Below are 23,280 nucleotides of genomic sequence, written 5' to 3' on the forward strand. Positions count from 1 at the left end.
TGAGCGAGGAGGTCACTATCGAAATTTCCAAAGATCATTGACTGATGGCTGCTTTTCATCGATGCATCGACATAGGCTTTATACGAACGATTAATATTTCGGCTTCGTTCAGGCCATTGCCGCCTGAAAGCGCATTTATATAAAATTGGATGTAGCGACACCGACCTATGCGACCATTGTACAGTATCTGAGACAGTCGAGCATTTTTTGCTGCACTGCAAACGATATGATTTTCATCGGAACTTTTCATTAGACAGGGCGCGCGAGCTCAAAATCACTGCAACTCTCGAAAATCTACTGATCATCCCCGAAATGTTATCCAATGCTGCAGAATTTCTTATATCTTGTGGTACTTACTTGTAAATCGGTCCGTGCCCATATTTTGGTATATCGCTCATTCTAGTCCGTGACGCACCTGGCCTTACAGGCCAAAAGCGTCACTCATCTTTTCATCAATAATAATAATAATAAAAACAATAGCTTGCAGTATTTTTGCGATCAAGAGGAAAAGTATATTGTGAAGCATATTACGATAGATTTGTACTTCCTTCAGCTCCCTTAAGTAGCCTATGTGTGTAGAAACCTGAACCGACAGCTTAGTAATGCTGATATAATAATAAATGCTATTTTGGTATTCATTATGAAGTATCTTTTCTAATATCTGGTATCTGTGTCGTCCCCGCTTGACATATTATGAAGTCTCACGAGGCTATATCTGTACCTTCCTTGTCGAGCGGCATATGCACATCATGCACTCATGGTGTGCATATGCACAAATCGTGTGTTGAGTCCAGGGCTTTGGAGCCGGAGCCCGGAGCCCCGGAGCCGTGCAATTTCAGCGGAGCCGGAGCTCTATTTAAAATTTCAAAGGAGCCGGAGCCGGAGCTGGAGCCCGATGTTAGGAAAGCAGCTCCGGCTCCGGTGTCTTCAATAATACGATATGCCACTAAAACTTCCTAAATTTGGAATTTAATTCATTAAAATTCGGAATTTATGCCCCTTTGGCGGCACCTTGCTAACTAACACTTTGCTAGGGATTTGACTATAGATAACAACCTACCAAGAATGTATATTACCGAGCTGCCGAGAGTTGACACTGATTTGGAACGAAATTTAGATCATTCCCGGGACGCGACGCACGCTCAGTGCTGCCTGGCATCGGTTCCTGATATTTGGGCCATTGTTGCGCTAGAATAATGGCGTATAATTCATTTGCCAGCATATTAGAACAGGACGATCAGTAATACAATATATCAAGATTAAAGCGTCTGACAGACGTTTATCTTCCAAGCGAACCAAATCATGTTAAAATTTATAATTATCATTATCGAATCCCGCCTCGGATATTATATTATCATCCATGACACGGGGCTCTAATTGGTACGAAATCTGGCCAGTTGATGAGATCTCCAGCTTCGAATTATAAGATATGATGAAGATTGGTATCGTAACTCGCTTTCGGTAACTATAGAGGCGAAGATCCGGTCACATACGACGCTGGATCTACATAATGTAACTGGGTCATGTCTATGAGTTGAGTGCACTGTATACTATGCAGTCTTTAATATGAACAAGTGCGTTGTGATGTAACATGGTACGCTGGTGTTGTCATAACTGGATTCGTCAATACTGGATTGAAAGAGTGGATGGAGATGGTTATATATGCCAGATTCTGAAAAACGAAGAGATATGTGCAGCGAAATTAGGATTAAAAATGTTCAATTTGAGACGTCACATAGAACGGTATCACCCAGATATTTTCAAAACTATCCTTGCAGTTGCAGAGCAACCAAAGAAGAAAGAAGATATTCAAGATAGCGGTACAAATAAACAACGAAGGCTTTCGAAATACTTTGAAAGCGAAAAAATCAATGTGTCAATGACGAAAGAAAAATTCAAACGTCATCTCATTCAATTGGTTGTGGATAACGGTGTAGCTCTTACACTTTTCTCTTCATCAGCATTCGTAGGTTTGCATGGAGAAATGGCTGAGAAACTTGATGTTTCACTAGCAAGTGTAAGAACTATGATTCTATGTGAAGCCGAGAAGCAGAAGAGCAAATTAAAAGAAGATTTACGAGATAAATTTTTGTTTTTGAAATGGGATGCATGCACAAGACACAGAATCAACTATTTTGCCGTAAATGCTCAGTTTGTTAACTCTAGAAACGAAGTGAGTATCTCTACGTTAGCAGTAAAAGACACAGACAACCAACACTCCAGCGATTTTATCAAAAGGGTGGTTGAAGATGTTCTCAATGACTTTGATATATCCAAGAAACAGGTACTGGCAGTAGTAGCAGACAATGCTTCCAACATGACTCTAGCAGTTGAGAAATTATCTGAAGACTGTGTCGTTGATGAAAATGAAGATTACGCTGAAGTAGAGGGGATCCCAACTTTAGATGAGATTACTACGATGGCTTTTGCATACCAGTCCGAGTTTCAATACATGTCGCATATGCGGTGTGCAGCTCATACACTGCAACTCGCAATCCGCGATGGCTTGAAAATGAGACAGGTAGATTCACTGCTCGGCAAAATTCGTCAGGTTGTGGTAGCTGCAAGATCTCCAAAAATTGATGCAATTTTAAAGAGAAAAACCAATAAAGGGGCTATTATTGACCAAGCTACAAGGTGGGGTAGCACATATCTTATGTTTGAACGCCTTCTTCAACTAAAACCTGTCTTGGTAGACATTGCACACCCAAATGTGTCACTGTCTGATGCTCAATGGAATGAAGTAAAAATACTGGAAGAGTTGCTACGCCATCCTTTCCTTACTACAAAAAACTACAGGCTTCCGATTTGACACCAGGGTTATTTTTCAAAGAATGGAAAAAGTTGCTCTTTCAGTTTTCGCAAATTGGTGGCAAATTGGCTGATGCAATACGAACATCCATGGAGCGTCGTGAGATGGCGCTTCTCGCCAATGATGTGCTGCTTGCAGCAATATATGTTGACCCGATGTACAGGATAATGTTGAACGATGAGCAATATTCAAAAGGAAAAGCTACTTTACTCGAAATTGCTCTGTCAATAAAGGATCATGAAGGAAGGATATTAGCTGAAAATCTGACACAAGCTGGAAATCTAACCAACAGTGGAGACTCAGCAAACGCGTCACCCACCTCAGAAGATGAAGATTTTGAAAAAATTCTTGATCGCCAGGCAAAATGTCGCAAAATTGAAGCAGATGCTTCAGATGGAAGTTCGCTTCAACGGTACAGAATGGATTTTACCAATGCTTTATCCACTATGGAAAATATTGACAGGTCTTCCAAAGTCAGTGTCATGGATGCCATTTCCATGTACCCAGACATACTGCAAAAAGTAGCATACTCTGTTACGGCTTTGCCGCCGACACAAGTGAGTGTGGAGAGACTTTTCTCCGCATTGCGCATCATTCGATCCGATTTGAGATGCTCAATGAAAGAAGACTTAATAGAGGCGATACTATTTCTTCGTACGAATGGTTTCTAAACTTTTTGTGCTGAAATAAATGTTTTTGGTTCGTTGATTGTGGTGTTTTGTTTGGAATTACTTTGAAACACTAAGTATTCAAAATTGAACGTTTATACAAAATACATCAGCTTTTGACATAATGTTGCCGGAGCTGGAGCCGGAGCAGTGGTGTCAATGCTGCTCCGGAGCCGGAGCTTAGTTATGATAAAATAGAGCTCCGGAGCCGGAGCAGTTGAAATTTTTGCCTGCTCCGAAGCCCTGGTTGAGTCAGTGTATATGCTCAAAAAGACAACAGGGACAAAATATACAACGTCCTCTTCCTATCGTCCTCTTTTCCTAACCGTCCCTCATTACTATAGGTCTTAACGAGTGGTTTTCAATCATGGAGTCGCGACCCACAGAGGATCGTCTTCTTTTTTTCTTCGTATTGCGAAGGTGCTGACGTTATTTAGTAACCATATAATCACCTTCTAAAATATGTTTTTCTGGCCCAAGATGGTGTCATTTTTTCCTATAGTAATATTACCAAAGTCAGAAGTGAATGGCCGAAGATTTTCAAAGAACAAATCCGGCCACGAGCATAGAACGGCATGGAGCCATTGATTTTTCAGAGGATTAATGATCGAATATAGCAAAAGATATTGACATTTTGAAATGTCATACTTATCATAGCGACAGGTGACGCACTGCCTTCCTCGCCTCGCCTTGACTGCACGGCCCTGATATCCACAACTGAACGATGTGATGTGGGTGGCAGCTAAATACAATTCAGTTTTGGTGAGTCAATTTCGTAGCCGGTATCGCATTTCCCATTGCTCAAGTGTGCACTGTAGGGAAGAATGATCGTTTCTCGCGCGATTTAATGATACTTCCTTATATGCAGCTCTTTCCATAAAAACGCTATTGCGTATAGACGTGGCGTATAGACACGAAATCGGATATGTTGGTTGCAATTGGCTGTGCTGCTTGAGATCCCAAGCCCGCTTGTTCTCGCACAGACCTGGATTTTTCTCCGGAAGCATATTTTTAATCAACATTATATTCGTCAGGTCATTTTCCATTCCCAACTTAATTATTAGATTAGTAATATCATAATGTTATTTATTATATATGAATTTCAGTTCTCCTTTGGGTTAAACCAGTGGTTCTCAACCTTTTTGACCTCGCGGCACCCTTTGGAAATGAAAAATTGTTCGCGGCACACCAGCACAGCGGTTCTGAATTACCAGAATACTCAACTGATTCGACTTCATTATAACGCTGAATAATGTGACCACCTCTGCAGTCAATACAAGATGTTTCTGCGTTAAATAGAACAGTTTTCGCGAAAACAAAACAATTTATTGAATTTTATCACAGACAAAGTCAATGCGAAATTTGCGCTTGACTTCTAGCGCATATCCTTTTAATGTCTGGACGCACATTTGATAATGCTACTCTCATCTCTTCTTCAACGGCAAGTAACCTCTCCCTTTTTTGGTTTTAATATTGACTAGAAAGGAAAATCCAGTGTCGCACAAATATGACGTGGAAAATTGAAGTAAAATGACAATTGCCTTTATTGCAACAAACAATTGCCTTTATTAACCATTGCATCCACGTAAGCGGTGTCTTACAAAAAGCCTGGAAGTGGGCAGATACGGAATCAAAAATACGGAATATCGGCCTGGTGTAAATGACCATAGTAGTCGACAAACACCATGAATACCACAAACAACAACAACCATCGCATCGAAGAGGTCAAGCACGATCGCCACCAACGAATACAGAGGCGTAGGCTATACAGTACATTTCCACGCAGATCGCGTGAGGATGTAGCCATACCTCAATAGTTCTACTGGCAGCCACCTGCAGTTCAATATATTTCCAACAAACCAAGTTAATAACCTCAGCGTCGAGGAAGTTTGTTAACTATTACATTTTGATCAACCGTACTTCTCAATTCTCATATTAATCGCCGGTAGCACAACGATAGTGCTATACAAGCCTAAATTTTAACGAAAATGCCGCGACGCTATACCTAACAGGTCCTAACAATCGCAATGTGGATTGCTATGTCCCTTTCAAAGGAGTTCATTTCTCGCTGGTGATTGGGGAGACAATGAGGATAAGAATTCAGCCATCAAAGCACGCGAGATGGGTAAAGGTAATTCGCGGCGGATATTGATTACGAGCATATGTCAAATGCGCATACAAACTTCACATCAAGCTCGATTTTACGTTGATGTTCGTGTGGTATAGACTAGAATTATTTTGCGCATAATTTCAAAATTTCGATGAAATCGCTCGCGGCACACTAGCAAGACGTAAACGGCACACTAGTGTGCCGCGGCACACCGGTTGAGAACCACTGGGTTAAACCGTTATAGTAACGGCACAGTGGGCACAGTCTGTGAAGACTATTGTGTCGCCTCGACTAACACAAGAACGGCTTTGGCATTGGTGTTATGCGTAACAGTTACAACGCAGAAAGTCATGTTAATATGGCAACTCGATGAAGTCGTCTTCATTGCTAGTATCACTCCAATATGTTTTTCGTCTTGCAAAAACATGAATGGTATACGCGTTCGCCTATATGCACATAAGTAGATCAGGAGTTGATTCGACCAGACATGTGGTTATTGTGATTTTCATTCGTACGATTAAAACTTTTTCAAATAATCGTAATAGTAATGGTAATAGTAAACTTTGTTTTCTTTTACGATGACTGAAACTGAATATGCTCGGTCACATGCGCGCGTATGCGCGTAATCTATTTAACAGGGAATTCCATCGCCGACCATTCCAACTCGTCATGGCAGTTGGTCATTTATCACATCTAGTTGGATCAAAATTCGGCATGTTCAACCATTTTGACTATACTCGAGTGGATATTCGTTCTTTTCGCTGCGTACTTGACGGCTGCGTCTGTAGACTTCTTTCTCTAATATTGCAGGTTTTTAAATTCCTCACATGTATACCCTTATTCTGTGTTCGCTGTATAAATGAATTTAATTCTCTCTGACCAGACATGGGGTGATTGAATCATCAATGTAATCGAGTGCGATTACGATTACTTCTGAATCGCGTTACTACGCTTAAGATTAATATTACAGCAAATCTAGGACTAGTCGATTACGATTATATGGAAAAGTAATCACGATTACTCACGATCACATTTATTTTGCTTGTTAGAATTTGATATTTGCACACATATTGGAAGACAATATAACGAATGCGATGAGAAGGCCCCAGAAGAGAACTATTTTATTTTTAAATTATACGTCACTTGCTTGTTTAGTCTCAATATATACGCTGCCGAACACTTCATAGCTGACAATTTCTCCACGTCAACGATTTTTATGAAGACCGGACAAATAGATCACGTGATGCGTGGGCAAGGCGTACATCAATCAACATCGCCTGTGATACGAAGCTAGATCGTCAACATTCCCTCAAATATTTCAATAATTTCTGTTTGCCGTTCAAGTGCCGAAGTAATCTTCATAGCAATCACTCTCCACGGTACAGGCACCCTCGCACTGACACATAAAATTTGCACTGCGTACTCCGCAGCTATTGGCACGAGGCGCTATAATTCACACGCAATTTGATACCACTTGATGAAATATTTCCGGTTCCACAGAATTTGCTATGGTTATGAGGTTGCCGCTGCGGCTACCGGAAATTACAATTTAGAACAGTGGTTCTTCACCGTTGGTGTGAACGTGAGGTTAATCTTCGCGTTCTGTGTGTGAACTTCAGAAATTTAGAGGCTCACGCTCACAAACGAACCTGGGTAGGTTCTGCACCGTGAACCTTTGTTATATATTACAATTTCCACTTCATTACAACATCTTTGGTTGGAATTTATTGCATTTCAACTGCGGGCCACTCTATACATGGCGCTGGCAGCATAAAAAATCAACACTAAACGAGCATGCACCTTGACAATCTCAAAAATTTTACTTGCTTTGTTACAAAAGTTTGCTCGAAACATCCAGCTTTCCGTTTGTGAATATTTAGTGACTCTCTGCTGTGAGCTTGACCAGCAATGACACAACATCAAGAGCGAAATACACTACATGTGGTCAGCGAATAATGCTTATTCAACCAATCAATGGAATTGATATCGTTGTGTGATGTGAAAAATCTAGCGTACTTGATTTCATATGTTTATTGTATCATAAAAACCAAATCCATGGGATTGGGCTGTAATTGGGCTTGGTAATGATGTAATATCGGTAGCAAGTATAGAAACCCGTTTTACACCCTGCTCAATATCAACGAGTATAGCAACACTCGGACGCCGAATGCATTGTCCGGTTTGGCCTAGACAGGTATAAGGTGGAAGCTTATATTCCATTGGAAGTCCTCGTCGAAATTGTTGGCAAGGCGACTGAAGATATGGATTTTATGTGATTATTATATCATTTCATTGCCCCAGTTGATACATTCGGTGACGTTTAAAACGTTAATATGAACTTCGGCATTTGGACATTATGCGGCCCGAGTGATCGCTAGGTTTCGCGTATACTGCATAATAACTAGGGCAAGTTTTTGCAACTTTTGCAACTTTTTTTACAGCTTCCGGCAGCTTCCTAAATACTCGTAAGATTTATAGAATGCTGTTTCAAGCTGTTTGAAGGAATCTTATGGTGCAACTTTTTGCAACTTTTGACCATTTTTTTCATGCAACCTTTTGCCACATTTTGCAACTTCATCGATTTTTCATGAAAGTATTTTTGATTTTGTGTGAAATATACGGCCAAATTCGACTGAAATACCGTAAATCAGCACTGAAGTGACGCTCTTACGGGAGCTGAGCCGGAAAGTTGACCGTTTTTTAGTCAACCGAGCAAAATGTGGTCTTTTAGAGCAAATTTTGTGAAAATATGACTGCAACTTTTCACTGCAACTTTTGTTAAAAATAAATGCAACTTTCCACAGATTTAACTGCAACAAAAGGGGAAGCGAGTGGCGCAGTGGGTTAAGCGCCTGCGTCACGACACCAATGGTAGTGGTTCGAATCCCGGTTCGAACCAATTACTATGTGTCGGAGGTTCTATGGGCTCCTCATCGCCGACCTCACTGCTAGTCAGTGACATTAAAAGCCCAGCTACAGTGAGCCGAGCTGTAATTCGGTAGCAACAGAGACGATTATCAACTGATGAAGTGTGCGTGAAAGAGACTGTGTGTGAGAGTGCGAGAAGAATGAAAAAGTGAAGCAAAGATACGCCGATGAAGCGAGCGTGGAAGAACGTCAGAGACCCGAAAAATTGAAATTCATTGTGTACTGTTCGTGTAATTGCAATGTCGTGGAGCACAAGGCCTTAACCTGGCTAAAAGCACCACTGTCGTATCCAATAATAATAATAATAATAATAACTGCAACAAAAACTTGCCCTAATAATAACATATGCTATGTGCTGCTATCACTTCACTGAAATGTAGGGTTGGAATTAGCGATATGTTATCACTTGACGTCATGATGTTCACGTTCGCGTTCACACGAACCTGAACCTTTCAGAGGTTCGCACCATCCTTACAGCTAGCTTTCGTGAAACATTTTCGCTGACTCATAAGAACAAAAATCTACCACAAAACATCTAACTACGCATCCAATACATTACTATAGATTACTGGTGCATAGAATGACCTGCCCAGCAGAGCAAAACCATTAAAGATATAATTTTCACACCAAAAGAAAACATCGTAATGAATATAGTTATTGCAAATCAGTCTGCTTCAGCTGTTCCTTTTCAGATACCAGTTCAGAAATGCGGGGCGTCACCTTGGAAAGTGCCATAGTTAGGGTTACATTTAAAACAAACGGTGTTTTAAAACACTTCGTTCAAAGCATGTTGTAAACAGTGTTTTAAACAAAGGCCTTTTAAAAAAGATTCTAAAAGTTGTAAAATTATGCCATAATTGTGTGAATACTTTCTAAAAAACATGTTGTATGAGCCTACGGACAATTACCACCCGATATAGCCGACGTATCTCGAATAAATGATTAAATGAATGATTATTTTACGTTGTGATTGTCAGGTTTCCACGAAAATGTAATTGAGATTGTAATTGAGCAAAATTTTGATCAAATTACAATTACAATTACACAAAATAGAAATGCTTCAATTACAATTACAATTACAATTATATGAAAAATGTAATTAATTACATTCAGCTCAATTACAAATTACAATTGATCCAACTCTGCTCACAATATATGTACAATGATGTTTTAGGCTGTTTGGAGTGATTTTATAGTGCAATTATATGCAACTTTTGTCTATTTTTCATTCCGATTTCACTGCTTTGATCAAATATTGCGTCAAACTGTAAGGAGTGATTTAAAACATGCTATAAACTATTTCTAGCATGGTTCTATTCTCTTTGATTTGCATTACATAGAGCTATATGATAGTTAGGTGCATCTCAATGTTATCTATGACACAATGTCTTGCAAGCAAGAAATTTAACCAACCCTGCCAAGCAAAACCGTCTCCGAACAACATGTAAATAGATCGCTTTATTAATTCAATCGCTTTAATTTCAGATAGTTCCCCAATTCACGAACGCCCTGGCGAGACCGCCTAAAATTACACTTCCACTGGTTCACCTTATTCAGGCTATTGATTTTGTTGAAATCGGCAAGAGTGAGTTTTTCTGCAAAGCCATGGGTCAAGGTTGCAGACCTAGGATGGTTGGGGTGTGTTATTTGACTTGTTTTAGAGGGAGGGTTATCGCTATGCTGTTTGGCTTTTTTTTGGAAGTTTATTCCTGCATTGCGTAATTTTCTTGCTGCGTACCTGGATAAAATATAATTTTCGCGGTCTCACCAGAATTTTTGGCTTGCCAGAATGTCCGTGAAATGGTAAGAGTAATACATTTGACAGTTGTGAAGGAGCTAGGTTGTACAAGGGAACCTTTGGTACTAATTCAACAAAAATTATAAATGCAACTTCTACTGCAATTTTTTTTCAAAATTAAGTGCACGCAACTTTCTCGCGATTTCAGTGCAACAAAAACTTGAAATTTTCTTCGCGCTGGGCGCGATTTAATGCTACCGCCCTTTGCAATCTGAGCCCCAAAGCAGTGCAGACGTGAAGAGCAGATAAAAATGATGCGCCCCATATAGACACCCCATCTTGAAATAGTGTGCTGCTCACGAAGGAAATTTGTTTCTGGTACGTTTAGGCCAGTGATTTATTAGTCCAACTGCGGCTCTCAGAGCCACATGCAGCTCCATGGAAGCCTTGAGGCCTTAAAAGCCTTAAGAGTTCTTGCGGCTCTGATTGACCTCTAAATGTGGCACAAAAATATAAGAGACGACAGTTGCTGTTTGTTTCCATTAATAGCTATTGGCGATTTCTGTATATGAATGCTAAAAGGAGGGATATTAGTTATGTCTAAAGCTGTCCAAGGCTGCTTCTGAAAACTGGGAAAGAGAATTCTTGCAGACTGGCGTCAAACGCATTGATATATATACCTGTCAGACAAGGATGTATCTTGAGTTCTGCTGGTCATCATAGACCTTTATATATCGTCTCTGTGAAGAGTAAATTTTGACACAATTTTACTAACCACAAAATAAAGGCTCATAGACAAGTAGAAATTGCAATAAGTCCAACATTTATCAGCGTATAAAGCCCGCAAACGTGTGCATCAAATGCAGGAATGTAGGAAGAGTCATCACATCACGACATAATAGTACTCGCCAATTTGCTTGAATCAATGCCATAATAACCGATATAGAATTTATAGAAGTCCATGTGCAATATGTGCATGCTTTTGAATTAGCTGGATAGCGAGAGCACAGATAGGTAGGCTAGCTACCTTTATGTTTTCGTTATAAATGGCCTATACTCCAGTGTTTTCATGCGGCTCCATTCGTACTCAGAGGTTTGAAATGCGGTCCCGACATCCAAAAAGGTTTAGAACCACTGGTTCAGCCGATTCCAATATATTCCCGCAGTAGCCTACCGACAATCCTGATGGGATGTCAAAAAATAATAGCACGCAACAAAGTGACTAATAACATAGTGTGCAATTTGCCCTAAATTTGCGAAGACAATATACCTCCATCAACTTCACTAGCGAATCTGATCACATGGGCTGATAAAGGATAGATATTTGATTGCAATATGTGAATCAGGGAAATCTAGAACTTCTAGATATCCCTGATGTGAATATACTAATCATAATGACGAAATTTATTTGTAACTCTGAAAACATTTTCGCGCTTCGCGCGACCATAGTGTTTCCCAGTTATTATTCGGTGTGTATAGTAAGCAGAGGTTGTCAGTAACGAAGTACTTCTACTTTTTCAAAGTACTCAAGTAGTTTTCCTCTACTTCTGATACTTACTCAAGTAGATCTGATTTTCGCTACTTCTACTTCTACTTCGTAATATTTTTGTGATCTACTTACTTACTTTTCGCTATTTTCAGTTTGTCAAGTAGAAGTATAGTTCAATCTTCCAATCAGTAAGATAGCCTGAGGAATTTAGGGGCTGTTTTCGCGGAGTATCAACATTTAATTTTCATAAAAGCCCGGAATTTTCGTCGCGCATTGACCAGTATGATTTCACGAAAGTATCGGTGAATATAATTTAGGTAGAGGGTTGGCGCTGTTCCGTTCACACCACATTGTCGTCCTTCGTCCATATCAAATAATTCATCACAGTATACAACGTTTCAAACTGATGTATCACAATCTAGCATTTACTTGTCATATCGTAATCTAGCATGACCATGGCGTGTCCAAATCTGGAAAAGTGGACTCTGACTTTTTTTTTAGTTTTAGAGCTGTCTTAGCATACCACCTTTGAAACTTTCTGGACTAAAACATGAAATACGTGTTCTGCTTTTAGAAGTAGTATTTATATTTCACTTTCAATTCCCAGTATCATATACTTTGAGTTATAATTATTATCAGTTCTTTTGTCTGGATAACATACATGTTGAAGTATAAAAGCAAGTGTAATAGTAATACTTTTAATTCCTGGAAATAAAGCTACACAATATGGCATTTTTACGGTCCACCATATTTTTTATTAACGTTTACTAATCGCGCAGAAGTGTATACGCCGTATCCTATACAACTTCTCCGTATTGCTCTTCGACTAAACTACGAGCCTTATAATATGGGGAATGGCGCCATACCATGTTATTTTTTAAAACGTGTTCGAGAAAACAGAGGATTAGCATCGCATTTCCATATCAATACTATCATTCTCATCCCATGATGTGGACGAATACTTATGCTAGCGAAAATTGGATACCTGCTGGTATGCATCAATATGAATCAAGCTCGTCACCTATCGCACAGCTCAATTTGCACCTTTTTACAGTCCATGTGAACGAATTAGGATCGTTTTCATAACTACTTACTTGAGTACTTTTAAAGTCAGTCAATTCTACTTCAAGTAGTTTTAGGTTGCTTATGGAAGAAGTACTTCTACTCGTACTTGAGTAGATTTTTCGTCGCTACTTCTACTTGAGTAGATTTCTTGACTACTTTAACCACCTCTGATAGAAAGCCAACATCAGAAAGTAGATTAGTCCGAAGTTCAGCGGAAATGGCCATGGAGAGTTTAATATGGGTATTTGACGCCCAGTTAGTTGATTACGACTTATCCACAGGAATGCGGCCGTAGGCTACATAAGTAATCGAAATGCGACCGTGAATAGCAAAAAGGTTGCCCACCCCTGCCCTAGAAGTCGTATCGATGACCCTACGGTGGGCCCAAGATCAGTGTTTATTTGGGCGGGAGACTGAAAAAATGAGGCTTCGGCCCTGGTTACAACTTACACCACAGAACCACATACTCCTGAACCGAATCGTGACTACCCCTAGTCGATAGACGAAGCTTTGCTGGTGTGGCGTCATATTGATCGACCATTTGCTCACCACTCATTCTGCAATCCGCTAGTGGGCGCTAAGTAGCGTCCGGAATTTGTGTCACAAAAATATGGCAACCATAACCTACATGGAACTATGAACCTCTACAAATGCAGTATGTACTCTGCGCAAGTAAAAGGATCATAATACGGAGTGCATAGATCAAAATTTTATTACATATGAATCGGATTAATAGACTACAGACAACATCAATGAAACTCTACAATGACATGAACTCTTGATTCAGCAGTAGACTGTCGCAATTAATCACCAGGTGAACGGTGCAATTCATACATCCCTGTATCCAACAGACGGGCTTCGTGCTCGCGGTAGCGACACAAATTCGCGGTTCTTGTATCGTGAACGTCGTTGTACAATTTTTCGACTCTAGGGTGAAGTCGTGGTTCTGAGATGGCATCCGCTAGCATATCATTGTAAGCCCACTGCGCCGCACCCATCACATGTGATTTTCTAAAGGTATGCAATTATAATTGAGTAAAAATAACCTATTTTTTCTGCATCAGGTCGATCCGGGGAACATATATACATTATACATACATTAATTTCGAAGCTAGCCTCCAAGTTAGCCCTCTAGTTTACCGGACCACGATCTGACACAGCGACCTCGCCTTCCGACACATGCCAGTTCAATTTGTCACCAGTCCTTTTATATTATCTTCTTTCACTTTTTATTCGGTGGGCATGCCTCCTTTTTTAATTCGCCTACGCCAGGTGGGTGTCTGATTTTGAAGACGAATGCAAGTAGTTTCGACACCTTATCTGTCATTGTATCGCAGTCTTGCGGTGTATTGAAATGATGAAATTGTTAGCAATAGATTGCATTGAATTGAATTTAAAATACTATTCTAGATAGCCTACTTACTAGCGCGTTGTAACCACCTGTATAGCCACTTTTACATATGTGCTTTTACTAACAAAAAAATAAACGGCAATTAGAAAAACTTGATGGAATTAGCCTATCTATTTAATATAAATGCCGCAACGAAATATCCCAACTAGAGATATTCAGGACAAAGATCTTCAAGATCCAGTCCATATCCTGATGTCCATCTTTAAATCCAATAATTCCAATTCCCTACTAACGCCTAATCTTGTTCGCATAATGTTTCCCTGCTGTCTGAACGTTTAAAGGCAATGTTGGTGTTTTGATTGATGATGACGACGAAAAGGAAGATATGGGACTTATTCTCCGCATTCAGTTCGGTAGAACTGATCCATGACGACCATAGGAGCTCACATATTGCGGGAAATGCAGAAAGGTGTGTTTCCTCAACTGCCGTAGAACATACAGCAGTTCGGCTGCAGTTTTATCGTGAATAAAGGAAGTTGATATGAGATGTGTTTATCAAATTACTGTCACTATTCAAGAATTAGGAGCTCTACTTAAATCATATCAAATCATATTTTGATAAGAAACCACAACTCTCATGTTGGTAGGGCTCTCGTCGTGACTTCCTAACTATTCTGTATCTTTCGAATGACATAGCATTTTCGCAAACATTCGAATCAAACGCCAAAGACACTCTTCACCTACATTGCTTACAATCAATTAAACACGAGACTTGATGCTATCCCTTGAAAAACAATATTCACCTGTGAGGAATTCCATTTCTTAATCGTTCTTGGTAATCATTTTCTATATCATTCATCATCGCTGCCTTCGACGGTAACTTCAGCGAGCCGTCCAATGCAGCAAGGGAATAAAGAACCTTGAGATAATAAAATCGACCTTACAGAAAGTGATCAAGATCATTTAAATAAGCAATTGCAAAATCTCTAGCAAGCCAATTCATGCACAAAATCACTAGGGATACAAACCCCCATGTATCACATGCCAAATACGTATGGACTTCTTACTGAAATGAAAATGTTGACCTCGCACGATACTGTGGCATCTAGTGAAAACGTCGCATACAGTGTCCATACATTATTGATGATATCACAAGCATCCATTATGCAAATGTAATCAGATAAGGTAAGGACGAGAAACACAAATCTAGTTTCACCTGAAAATGAAACTGCGGAAACGGGCAAATGACACCGCACACCCCGATAAACATCAACGACGGATGAGACGGGTTGATGATATGTTTGTATAAATGACATATTCTCCCATCGTCCACTTTGATATCGCAGTCTTCATCCAGAAAGGGGAAATCGTATAGATATCCCGTACAATTTACGATATCATCGAATTCTGCTTCGGAACCATCCGCGAAGCATATAGTTCGACCATCTTCTTTGAAGGTAGCGATAGGTGGTCTCTGTGAAAGATTAGAGAATGTTTAACTAGTGAAACTCAATAAGCGAATGTGTAATTTGTAAAGAGACTGGTCACTAGTATAGCAAATCACGGCTACTCAAGTCCAGCAAACAACAAATTATCACTTTTTATCACACAAATCATTTTATTTTTCTACAGTGTTTGTATCAAATTAGTCCTGAAATTAATTCAGTCAATGTAAAGGCAGTCATCACACCTCAATGAGCACCACCATTTCAGTAGTAACTTCCAATACAGAACTTGTGTGTAATGCTATTATGTCCGACTAATAACAGTCCCCAAAGAAATATTTTTATCGTATCGGCCAACTCTGGAGATCAATATTTATTGGCCTACTTCTGGTTGAAAAAAGTCACATCTTGATAGCGGCAGAAAGGAATTTCCACTTGCGATTTACATACCGGGACAATATGATACAGCAAAGGTAATGTTGCCACTCATTGTATATTACTGACACGGACAGTTATCACTACAAGTCCGGACAAAATGAAAAAGATATTGACGGCACTTATTGTGAATTACGAACAGCTATCGTGACGTGTCGAAGTTTCTATTCCCCGAGTAACTCATCGAGCAGGTTTAGACTTAAGTACACCAATTCTGATGAATCTAAATGAAATACCACAAAGTGTTATGAAATGATGCTACCTTTGGAACCCATTTTAGACACATACGCTTATCGTAGCGGCTATGCTAAGCGCCTGCTACCCAGGCTTCCCAGGTTCGATTCCGCGTCGGAGGTTTATCTGGGCTCCTCTTCCCCCACAAAAAAAGCCCAAAAGACCCGATGAGAGAACGCACTCACAAGAAATGGAAACAGCAAGTAAGAGCCGTGGAATAGAGATTAACATCGAAAAAGTACTGTGACATCGGGCACTAGGTCTAGGTGGATGCCAGTTCAACCGGCTGGCACCGGCGAGTTTTTCCGAAAAATTTTGCTTTACTTTTCAAAACTGAGTCCGACCCTCTCAGACGTTTTTATGGTGAAACGCTCTACCATGTTTTGATAGTATCGATTGAATTAGCTGAGCAAAAGCGGCCACTCATGGCTTGTTTGAAAGAAGACATCTGTCTCAATGAATATCATGTGCTAATTCGCACTAGGTATACGTTGTGGACACTGTAAGGATGTAACCAAAACATGTCTATTTTTACAAGGTTATCTCGTCTTCTTGATTATATACACACTCGGTTGTCCTGCTCTCGTCTAGCTTCGTGACATAGTTCGTTAGGCGTTGAAATTCTGAATCCAACGATATATTACTTGTTGGTATCGCACCCCATTAAGGTCGTGCTATACAGTTTTGAAAAGTGAAGCAAAATTCTTCGGAAACACCCACCCCGCCGTTGCCAGCCGGTTAAGAGACCGCAACTGGTCGTTCGGCATCCTTCTATCGGTTCATTACATCACATTGTGTCTTATAGTACATTGTGCGTGTCTTCATCAGATGAAAATATTATCGACAATTATTGATATACACACCTGATTGACATTTTCAGGAAGAGGGCAGGTGACTAAGGAAGTGCGATGGCTGATTATGACACTTTCTGCATGCTTTGCGATGTCCAACGAGATGTCTTGACCCGATGACTTACATCCCACAATCAACACCTTCTTTCCGCTGTATTGTTCTGGGGTTCGATATGAGTGGCTGTGGATAACGTTTCCTTTGAAATATCCTTGGTTCACGAAGTTAGGATGAAGGGGAGTTGCATAATGTCTTAACAAATAGAAACATTTAACAGCATCCTCTCTCGGTCAAGCAAGCCTGCACTTAACACATGATCAATATTACCAATCTTAAGTAACATGTTGATATATATAATTACTCATATAAAGAGGCCTTGGTAAGTGATTTGAAATCGAATCATAAGCAACTAGTAATACATACGCTCCTGTGAATATGATTGTTATTGTACGAAACGTTCTCGCCAATTATCTACCAGTTGCAAACAAATACCCCTGACATGTGATAGCCAAAATTATTCGGATATACTTCAATGAGGTGTGGATATACTATGCAATTGTATATTGCAGTTCTGTACCTACTAGAGTCTCTTCCTGTGAATTTCTGATATAAGAATGAGTGATTTGATACAAACAGAGCAACGCATATTCCAGTCATATTAAAAAAACTTCTTTTGATGCTCCCAATTCTCAAACACATCTACTATATCTAGCAATACTTACCTGGGGTGTGTGATGGACACTGCAAATCAGTGTTGAACTGACTCGAGTCACATTTTTCGAATGACTGGACTTCATGAAATGACTTGGATTTCGAGTCGATGTTCAGATCATTAAATACTTCGCAAAGAATTCTAAGCCTGTCAGCCGCAGTGAGAAGTGATCATGTCACCAATACTAATCTACACGAATATATTTGCCTATATTTTAATATGAATAATTCCATTCGCAGCAACATTGCTGACACAAACAGCTTGACATACCCTTAACTGCCATCATAAGGGCTTTTATTACAATATATCACTACAACCATGTATAAATATATTCAGTATCGTTTGTGTGGAACTATAGCTGCGGCTCCACAAAGTTGATCAGTGTATGTATCATCATATTGTGCTATAGTGTGCTACTATGGTATCACATGTCTGAATCCATCTGTGGCTATACCCTGTGTGACATTGCAAATGAGATTTACGAGCGGCAATAATGGACAAGGATTTCAGCATAACGATACACTTTGCATGCAGTTTGGGAAGTCGGTCGTTGCAGGCCTATTCAAATACATACTAAAGGCATGCATCGATACGTGTATTCAGAAGCTGGTGGCACGATCCCAAACAAAAAAACATGTAAGAGTTGAAGTTATTTTACTTAAGCTAAATTTGGTTCTTTCATTTTGACAAAATTTGCTAACAACTTTCTCCCAAATACTCAAACACTATTCTCCTCTATACAAATATAAGGCGCTCCCCGCCATACACCATTTCAGTAAATAAACATCATTTACATTGAACTATACTCGGTCATAATATATACCCTGTAAACAGCATCCAGGACTTGTTTTACGTTTGAAATCGCATGGTATGAAGTTAACTGTTGTATAGCACACACACATCGACTAACAACTTGAACCGGAACTTATAATTCAAATTTGGAGACTTGAAATTTACTCCAAATCGGAAAATTTGAGATAACTAGAGTCACCTTGAAAATTTTAAAATGACTGGAGACAAAATCTGCATATTAGCTGGAAGTGATTTTGAACTCGAGGGTAGTGATTCGATCCTGACATTGCTGCGAATACAGAATTTGAAATCTATATTCAAAAGAAGTTGATTGAATAAACTCTGACATACATTTGGTTTATTTAATACACTTATGAAGAGATATTTGTATTCAAATACTATTTCCTGTAATACTAGTTAACCTTTACGAATCAGACCAAGCAGGCATTGAACAACTTCAATGGTCGCTATGGCCATTGGTGCGTTTAGATTCAAAGTTATGTGACTTCTCAGAATTGTTCAATTCAGGTAGCCGCGCACTGAGTCTGTTGACATTACCAAACTTACCCATTGCACACAAATACTGCATCAAACGTCGTAGTATACGTTGACTTCTTTCTAAGATCTTCAACTGTGACTTCCCAACTGCTGGTATCCTCCAACGTATTCGGTTTCACATTTCGAACAAGACATCCAAACTAAAGAACGCACACTGCTCATTAATATGCCGCCTGGCAATGTAGCATGAAAAAGAAATCACGCCATGAAAGCTACCTTAATATATTTGTCCAATTCGAAGTGTTTGGAATATGACGAAAGGTATTCGCTCAGCAGCTCGTGTGTCATGAAAGACGGATATTCAGAACGAAAAGGAAAATCCGGAAACTCCATCACCTCTTTCGGCAAGTTCGTCCTTTTTGAAAACAGTTTTATGTGACTACTGACAGATACATTTTGTAAGAAGCCACTTCCTCAATTTACCTGAGGTTTTTATACATGGCGGGGTGTATTTTCAAACCATACTCGTCTTTGTCAGTTTTATCTGTGTAACACCACACTCCTCCTACCGTGTGAGCTTTTTCAAATATCACAGGCTTCATGTTACCTCTTGAGGCTATGTGCCGGGCAGCACAAAGACCTACAAAATATCAATTGGATTATAAATATTGTCCAGACTTGATGTGAACCACATAGAACGGACATCATTCGAGTCGAGTTCATGCCACGACCAACAAAATACTTTCTACATTGACATTAATATTAATAGTGAACATCACCAAGCAATTGAATAACTTGACCTGCCGCCCCTGCTCCAATCACCGCAATATTCCAGGTCTTCATTTCAAATGCTTCCGAGCTACTCACAAAATATGTACAGATTTATCTCGAACACTAATACTGAAAAAAAGATGAAAGGACCATGAAGCACACATAAGTTCTCTACCAAAATTACCCAGCCACAATGGTCAGCCGCAACAATATCATCTTACATCAGTTACAGATCTCCATAGAGGAATCCTAGTTTTACTTGGTCACTTTTGAAAATGCACACTGTAACATTCTCCCCCGTTATCTTTTCCCTAACCACCCAAGAAAACGAATGACAAATTCGTGAAAGTGAGCTTGTATGTATTTTTTAAAAGTTTTGTTAAAAAACCAAGTGCAGCTAATCTCCAGTACGCAGATAGCCACCGTTTCAGCAATGAAAATGTCAAAGATTTTTGTCAGTCACATAGAATGATCGCTAACACCGATAGCACAGTGAGCTCTCACAATTAAACCTACAGCGATTATAGCAAGCCTGCAACATAGTATCCCAGTGTTGGAGATGTAATAGAATCGGCCCTCATAAATCTTACATTTACTCCCAGTCCTTTACTGGATTCCTAAACTTTACAAATGCGAACGAACAATGAGGAACAGTCCATATCAAATGCAACAGAGGGAAGCCTAGCCCATTACAGATGTACTTAAATGGACAGATCATTCTTGCTATTGACCTCAGACAATGTAGGATGGCATGTCATCACTTTAATGCATCCTCCCACCTACCAGGGATCGAAGTTAATCCTTCCCACAGCGTGTCAAATATTAAATATAACTGTAAGGAGCATACCAAATCACATGAATGTATGGCACACTTGAATCACCAAACTTGGAAACAAATTAGCACTATTTGCGAGGGCCAGACTCAATAATTTTCGACTGCCGAAAGCAAAATTTGAGCAAAAAAAAAAGATTTCGAAGACAATCCACTGTTCCAACGTATAAACCATTCTATTCTAAAAATCAAAGCTTACACGAGGACGATCTCTTGTACACAGAAATGCACAAGCGTCACTGCCATTTCGGTGCGTGGCTCGAACGCAGTGCGCAATGCTCTATGACAACGCAATGAAGATGGCTCACACAAGTATCCAAGCTCAGCAGTCAGCGAGCCACTAGCGCAACGACTTTTTTGCGTCCAATAAGCCTTCAAATAACATCCCAACCAACGAGATATATTGCCTATCCCAAGATCATATTCCGTTGGCGGCACCCTCTGGCCCCGCTGTATCAGCGCGCGAATCATTCCACAATCAACTCGTCGATGCCCCAGTCCTCGTAGCTACCGTCGGGCAGATACCGCCTGATGACGATCGGTATCTTCTTCGCCTTCAGCTCCTTCATCGCGATCTGCAGCGGGTCGGTCTCGCCCTCCAGCTCCACCATAACCGGGGCGTTCATCGATATCTGCAGCGCCCTCGTTCCCAAGACTCTGGCACGCTCGTACTTTGTCATGTACGGCGACGTGATGCGCTGTGACTTGTCGATCGGACCGGCTTCATGGCTGTTGATAATCCCGACTCCGCCCTCTTCTCGATTCTCCAGTTCATTTCCGTCCGCGTCTTCCACCTCCTCCATGCCATCAGCCTCATCGTCGAAGCCTTCGAAATCGTCATCTTCGTGGTCGGACATTATAGCTACTGATTAATACTAGGCGCGATCGAGGTACCTAAACAACATCGCAATCGTCAAGTCATCGACAACGAACAATGCTCAAAAACCGAAACCCGTTTTAGTCAACACTGAACATAATAATGAATCAGCAAAATTACACTCGTGATTTTCGCGACAAAACCAAAACGACACTTTTCAGAAGACCCGCCGCTTTACCCGAATCCATACTGCATCAAACACAAAGGCATGAAAAAATATACATAGATCTCAAGTCGACGGTTCGACGAGAATTAATTTACTATAACAAAATACTTGACATCGCGCACAAATAACCCGCCCAGTTCCGTAGGTTAGCAGACAGTGAAATCAAAAGAGACCCGTCAATTCAGAGTGCATTCCATTATGTGCAATCGTGCAACGGCAAAACAACTAACACCGCGTCGTATAGTACATTTGTCAGTCAAAAAACAGTAGGACAGTCATAGAGAACAACAGAAATTCAAATTCAAACACCGAGAGATGAATACAGACATCTCAAAACTATCCGGTTTTCGAGTCACGCACAGTCAGTCAGTCACCAAACGGATTGAAAACGACAAAGTGACGATAACAACACGAGCAGCTACTAGGTATGAATGCAGCGAGGATGATATAAAAAGAAAACAATTATCACATCACTGACGCCTCCAGCTTTACGAGACGAATCTCGCATCGCGCCGGAAAAAACGTCACAAAATCGGGCGTCGCTAAAAACAAAATCGATGAATATAAAACGATGACCGGCCTACGAGCCGTCGATAGAATCAAACTACATATGAATAGACGCTGGGAAGCTACCGCACATCGAGAGGTTACAGAAATCAAGCTCGCACCGCCTCGAATTATTATTTCTTCTCGTCTTCGACCTGGTCCAGGTCCTCGCACTCTACGTCGTTTTTGTCAGCGTCGCCGTCGCCCTGAACGTCAGACGTCCACAGGGTCAGGTTGTCACGTAGCAGCTGCATGATCAAGGTCGAGTCCTTGTAGGAGTCTTCGTTCAAGCTGTCGAGCTCGGCGATAGCCTCGTCGAAGGCCGCTTTTGCCAGGCGACACGCGCGGTCCGACGAGTTGAGAATCTCGTAGTAGAACACAGAAAAGTTTAGCGCCAGCCCAAGTCGGATAGGGTGAGTAGGCGGCAATTCTTTTGAAGCCTTATCACTCGCAGCCTTGTACGCGAGCAGGCTGTTGTTGGCCACTTCCTTACGCTCCTCCCCAACACGATATTCAGCCAGGTACCGCAGGTAGTCGCCTTTCATCTTGTTGTAGAAAATCTGCGACTCCTCATCCGCGTTCGGGATCAGATAGTCGTCGATGATTTTCAGGATGTCGTCACTTGTGTCCTGAAGCTGCTTCTCGACCTCTTCCTTGTATTTCTGTAAGATAGCCTTCTTCGCAGATTCACTGTCATCAAGCTTGCCGCCAATCGTCGTCAGTATACGCCAGGACGCACGTTTCGCGCCGATGACGTTCTTGTACGCCACCGACAGGAGGTTTCTCTCTTCCACAGACAGCGGAGGCATTTTGGCGACGGCGTTCATATGTTCTACCATGTCGTCAAAACGTTCGACCTGCTCGCACAGCTTGGCCTTGTAGACTAAGTCGCTCTTTTCGTCAGACATTTTTGGACAAGGTAATGCTGCTACAATGGAATTCTTAAATATAATTTATAGGTG

General features: G+C 40.6%; 3 protein-coding genes and 1 pseudogene across 3 annotated transcripts; 1 reads left to right on the plus strand and 3 right to left on the minus strand.

The window, feature by feature from the left end:
- Nucleotides 1-1,826: 1,826 nt before the first annotated feature.
- On the plus strand, nucleotides 1,827-4,675 carry LOC145457926 (uncharacterized; annotated as a pseudogene).
- Nucleotides 4,676-13,504: 8,829 nt separating this feature from the next.
- On the minus strand, nucleotides 13,505-20,090 carry LOC145457936 (uncharacterized). Its single transcript, XM_080336229.1, has 8 exons — nucleotides 19,927-20,090; nucleotides 19,610-19,766; nucleotides 19,403-19,541; nucleotides 19,196-19,326; nucleotides 17,139-17,376; nucleotides 15,378-15,635; nucleotides 14,965-15,080; nucleotides 13,505-13,821 (listed from the first exon to the last, which is right to left on the minus strand). Exons 1-8 carry the CDS (start codon nucleotides 19,967-19,969, stop codon nucleotides 13,614-13,616), a joined length of 1,290 nt encoding a protein of 429 aa, XP_080192355.1. The 5' UTR covers nucleotides 19,970-20,090; the 3' UTR covers nucleotides 13,505-13,613.
- Nucleotides 20,091-20,240: 150 nt separating this feature from the next.
- LOC145457939 (DNA-directed RNA polymerases I, II, and III subunit RPABC2-like) lies at nucleotides 20,241-21,586 on the minus strand. The gene has a single exon (XM_080336231.1). It carries the CDS (start codon nucleotides 21,584-21,586, stop codon nucleotides 21,197-21,199), a length of 390 nt encoding a protein of 129 aa, XP_080192357.1. The 3' UTR covers nucleotides 20,241-21,196.
- A 37-nt stretch (nucleotides 21,587-21,623) lies between these two features.
- LOC145457937 (14-3-3 protein epsilon-like) lies at nucleotides 21,624-23,276 on the minus strand. The gene has a single exon (XM_080336230.1). It carries the CDS (start codon nucleotides 23,224-23,226, stop codon nucleotides 22,453-22,455), a length of 774 nt encoding a protein of 257 aa, XP_080192356.1. The 5' UTR covers nucleotides 23,227-23,276; the 3' UTR covers nucleotides 21,624-22,452.
- Nucleotides 23,277-23,280: the final 4 nt, after the last annotated feature.

This window comes from Botryllus schlosseri, chromosome 15, assembly GCF_051294905.1.
Source record: "Botryllus schlosseri isolate E-star chromosome 15, Bs_hap1, whole genome shotgun sequence".
Classification (NCBI taxonomy): domain Eukaryota; kingdom Metazoa; phylum Chordata; class Ascidiacea; order Stolidobranchia; family Styelidae; genus Botryllus; species Botryllus schlosseri.

Excerpts from the sequence above, each read along its gene's own strand:
- LOC145457936 (XM_080336229.1), bottom strand. The coding sequence starts at position 19,969 with ATGAAGACCTGGAATATTGCGGTGATTGGAGCAGGGGCGGCAG. Across the intron at positions 19,327-19,402 it reads AATTGGACAAATATATTAAG|TTTGGATGTCTTGTTCGAAA; the intron begins GTAGCTTTCATG and ends TGCGTTCTTTAG. Across the intron at positions 15,636-17,138 it reads TTCCTGAAAATGTCAATCAG|AGACCACCTATCGCTACCTT; the intron begins GTGTGTATATCA and ends AATCTTTCACAG.
- LOC145457937 (XM_080336230.1), bottom strand. The coding sequence starts at position 23,226 with ATGTCTGACGAAAAGAGCGACTTAGTCTACAAGGCCAAGCTGTGCGAG.
- LOC145457939 (XM_080336231.1), bottom strand. The coding sequence starts at position 21,586 with ATGTCCGACCACGAAGATGACGATTTCGAAGGCTTCGACGATGAGGCT.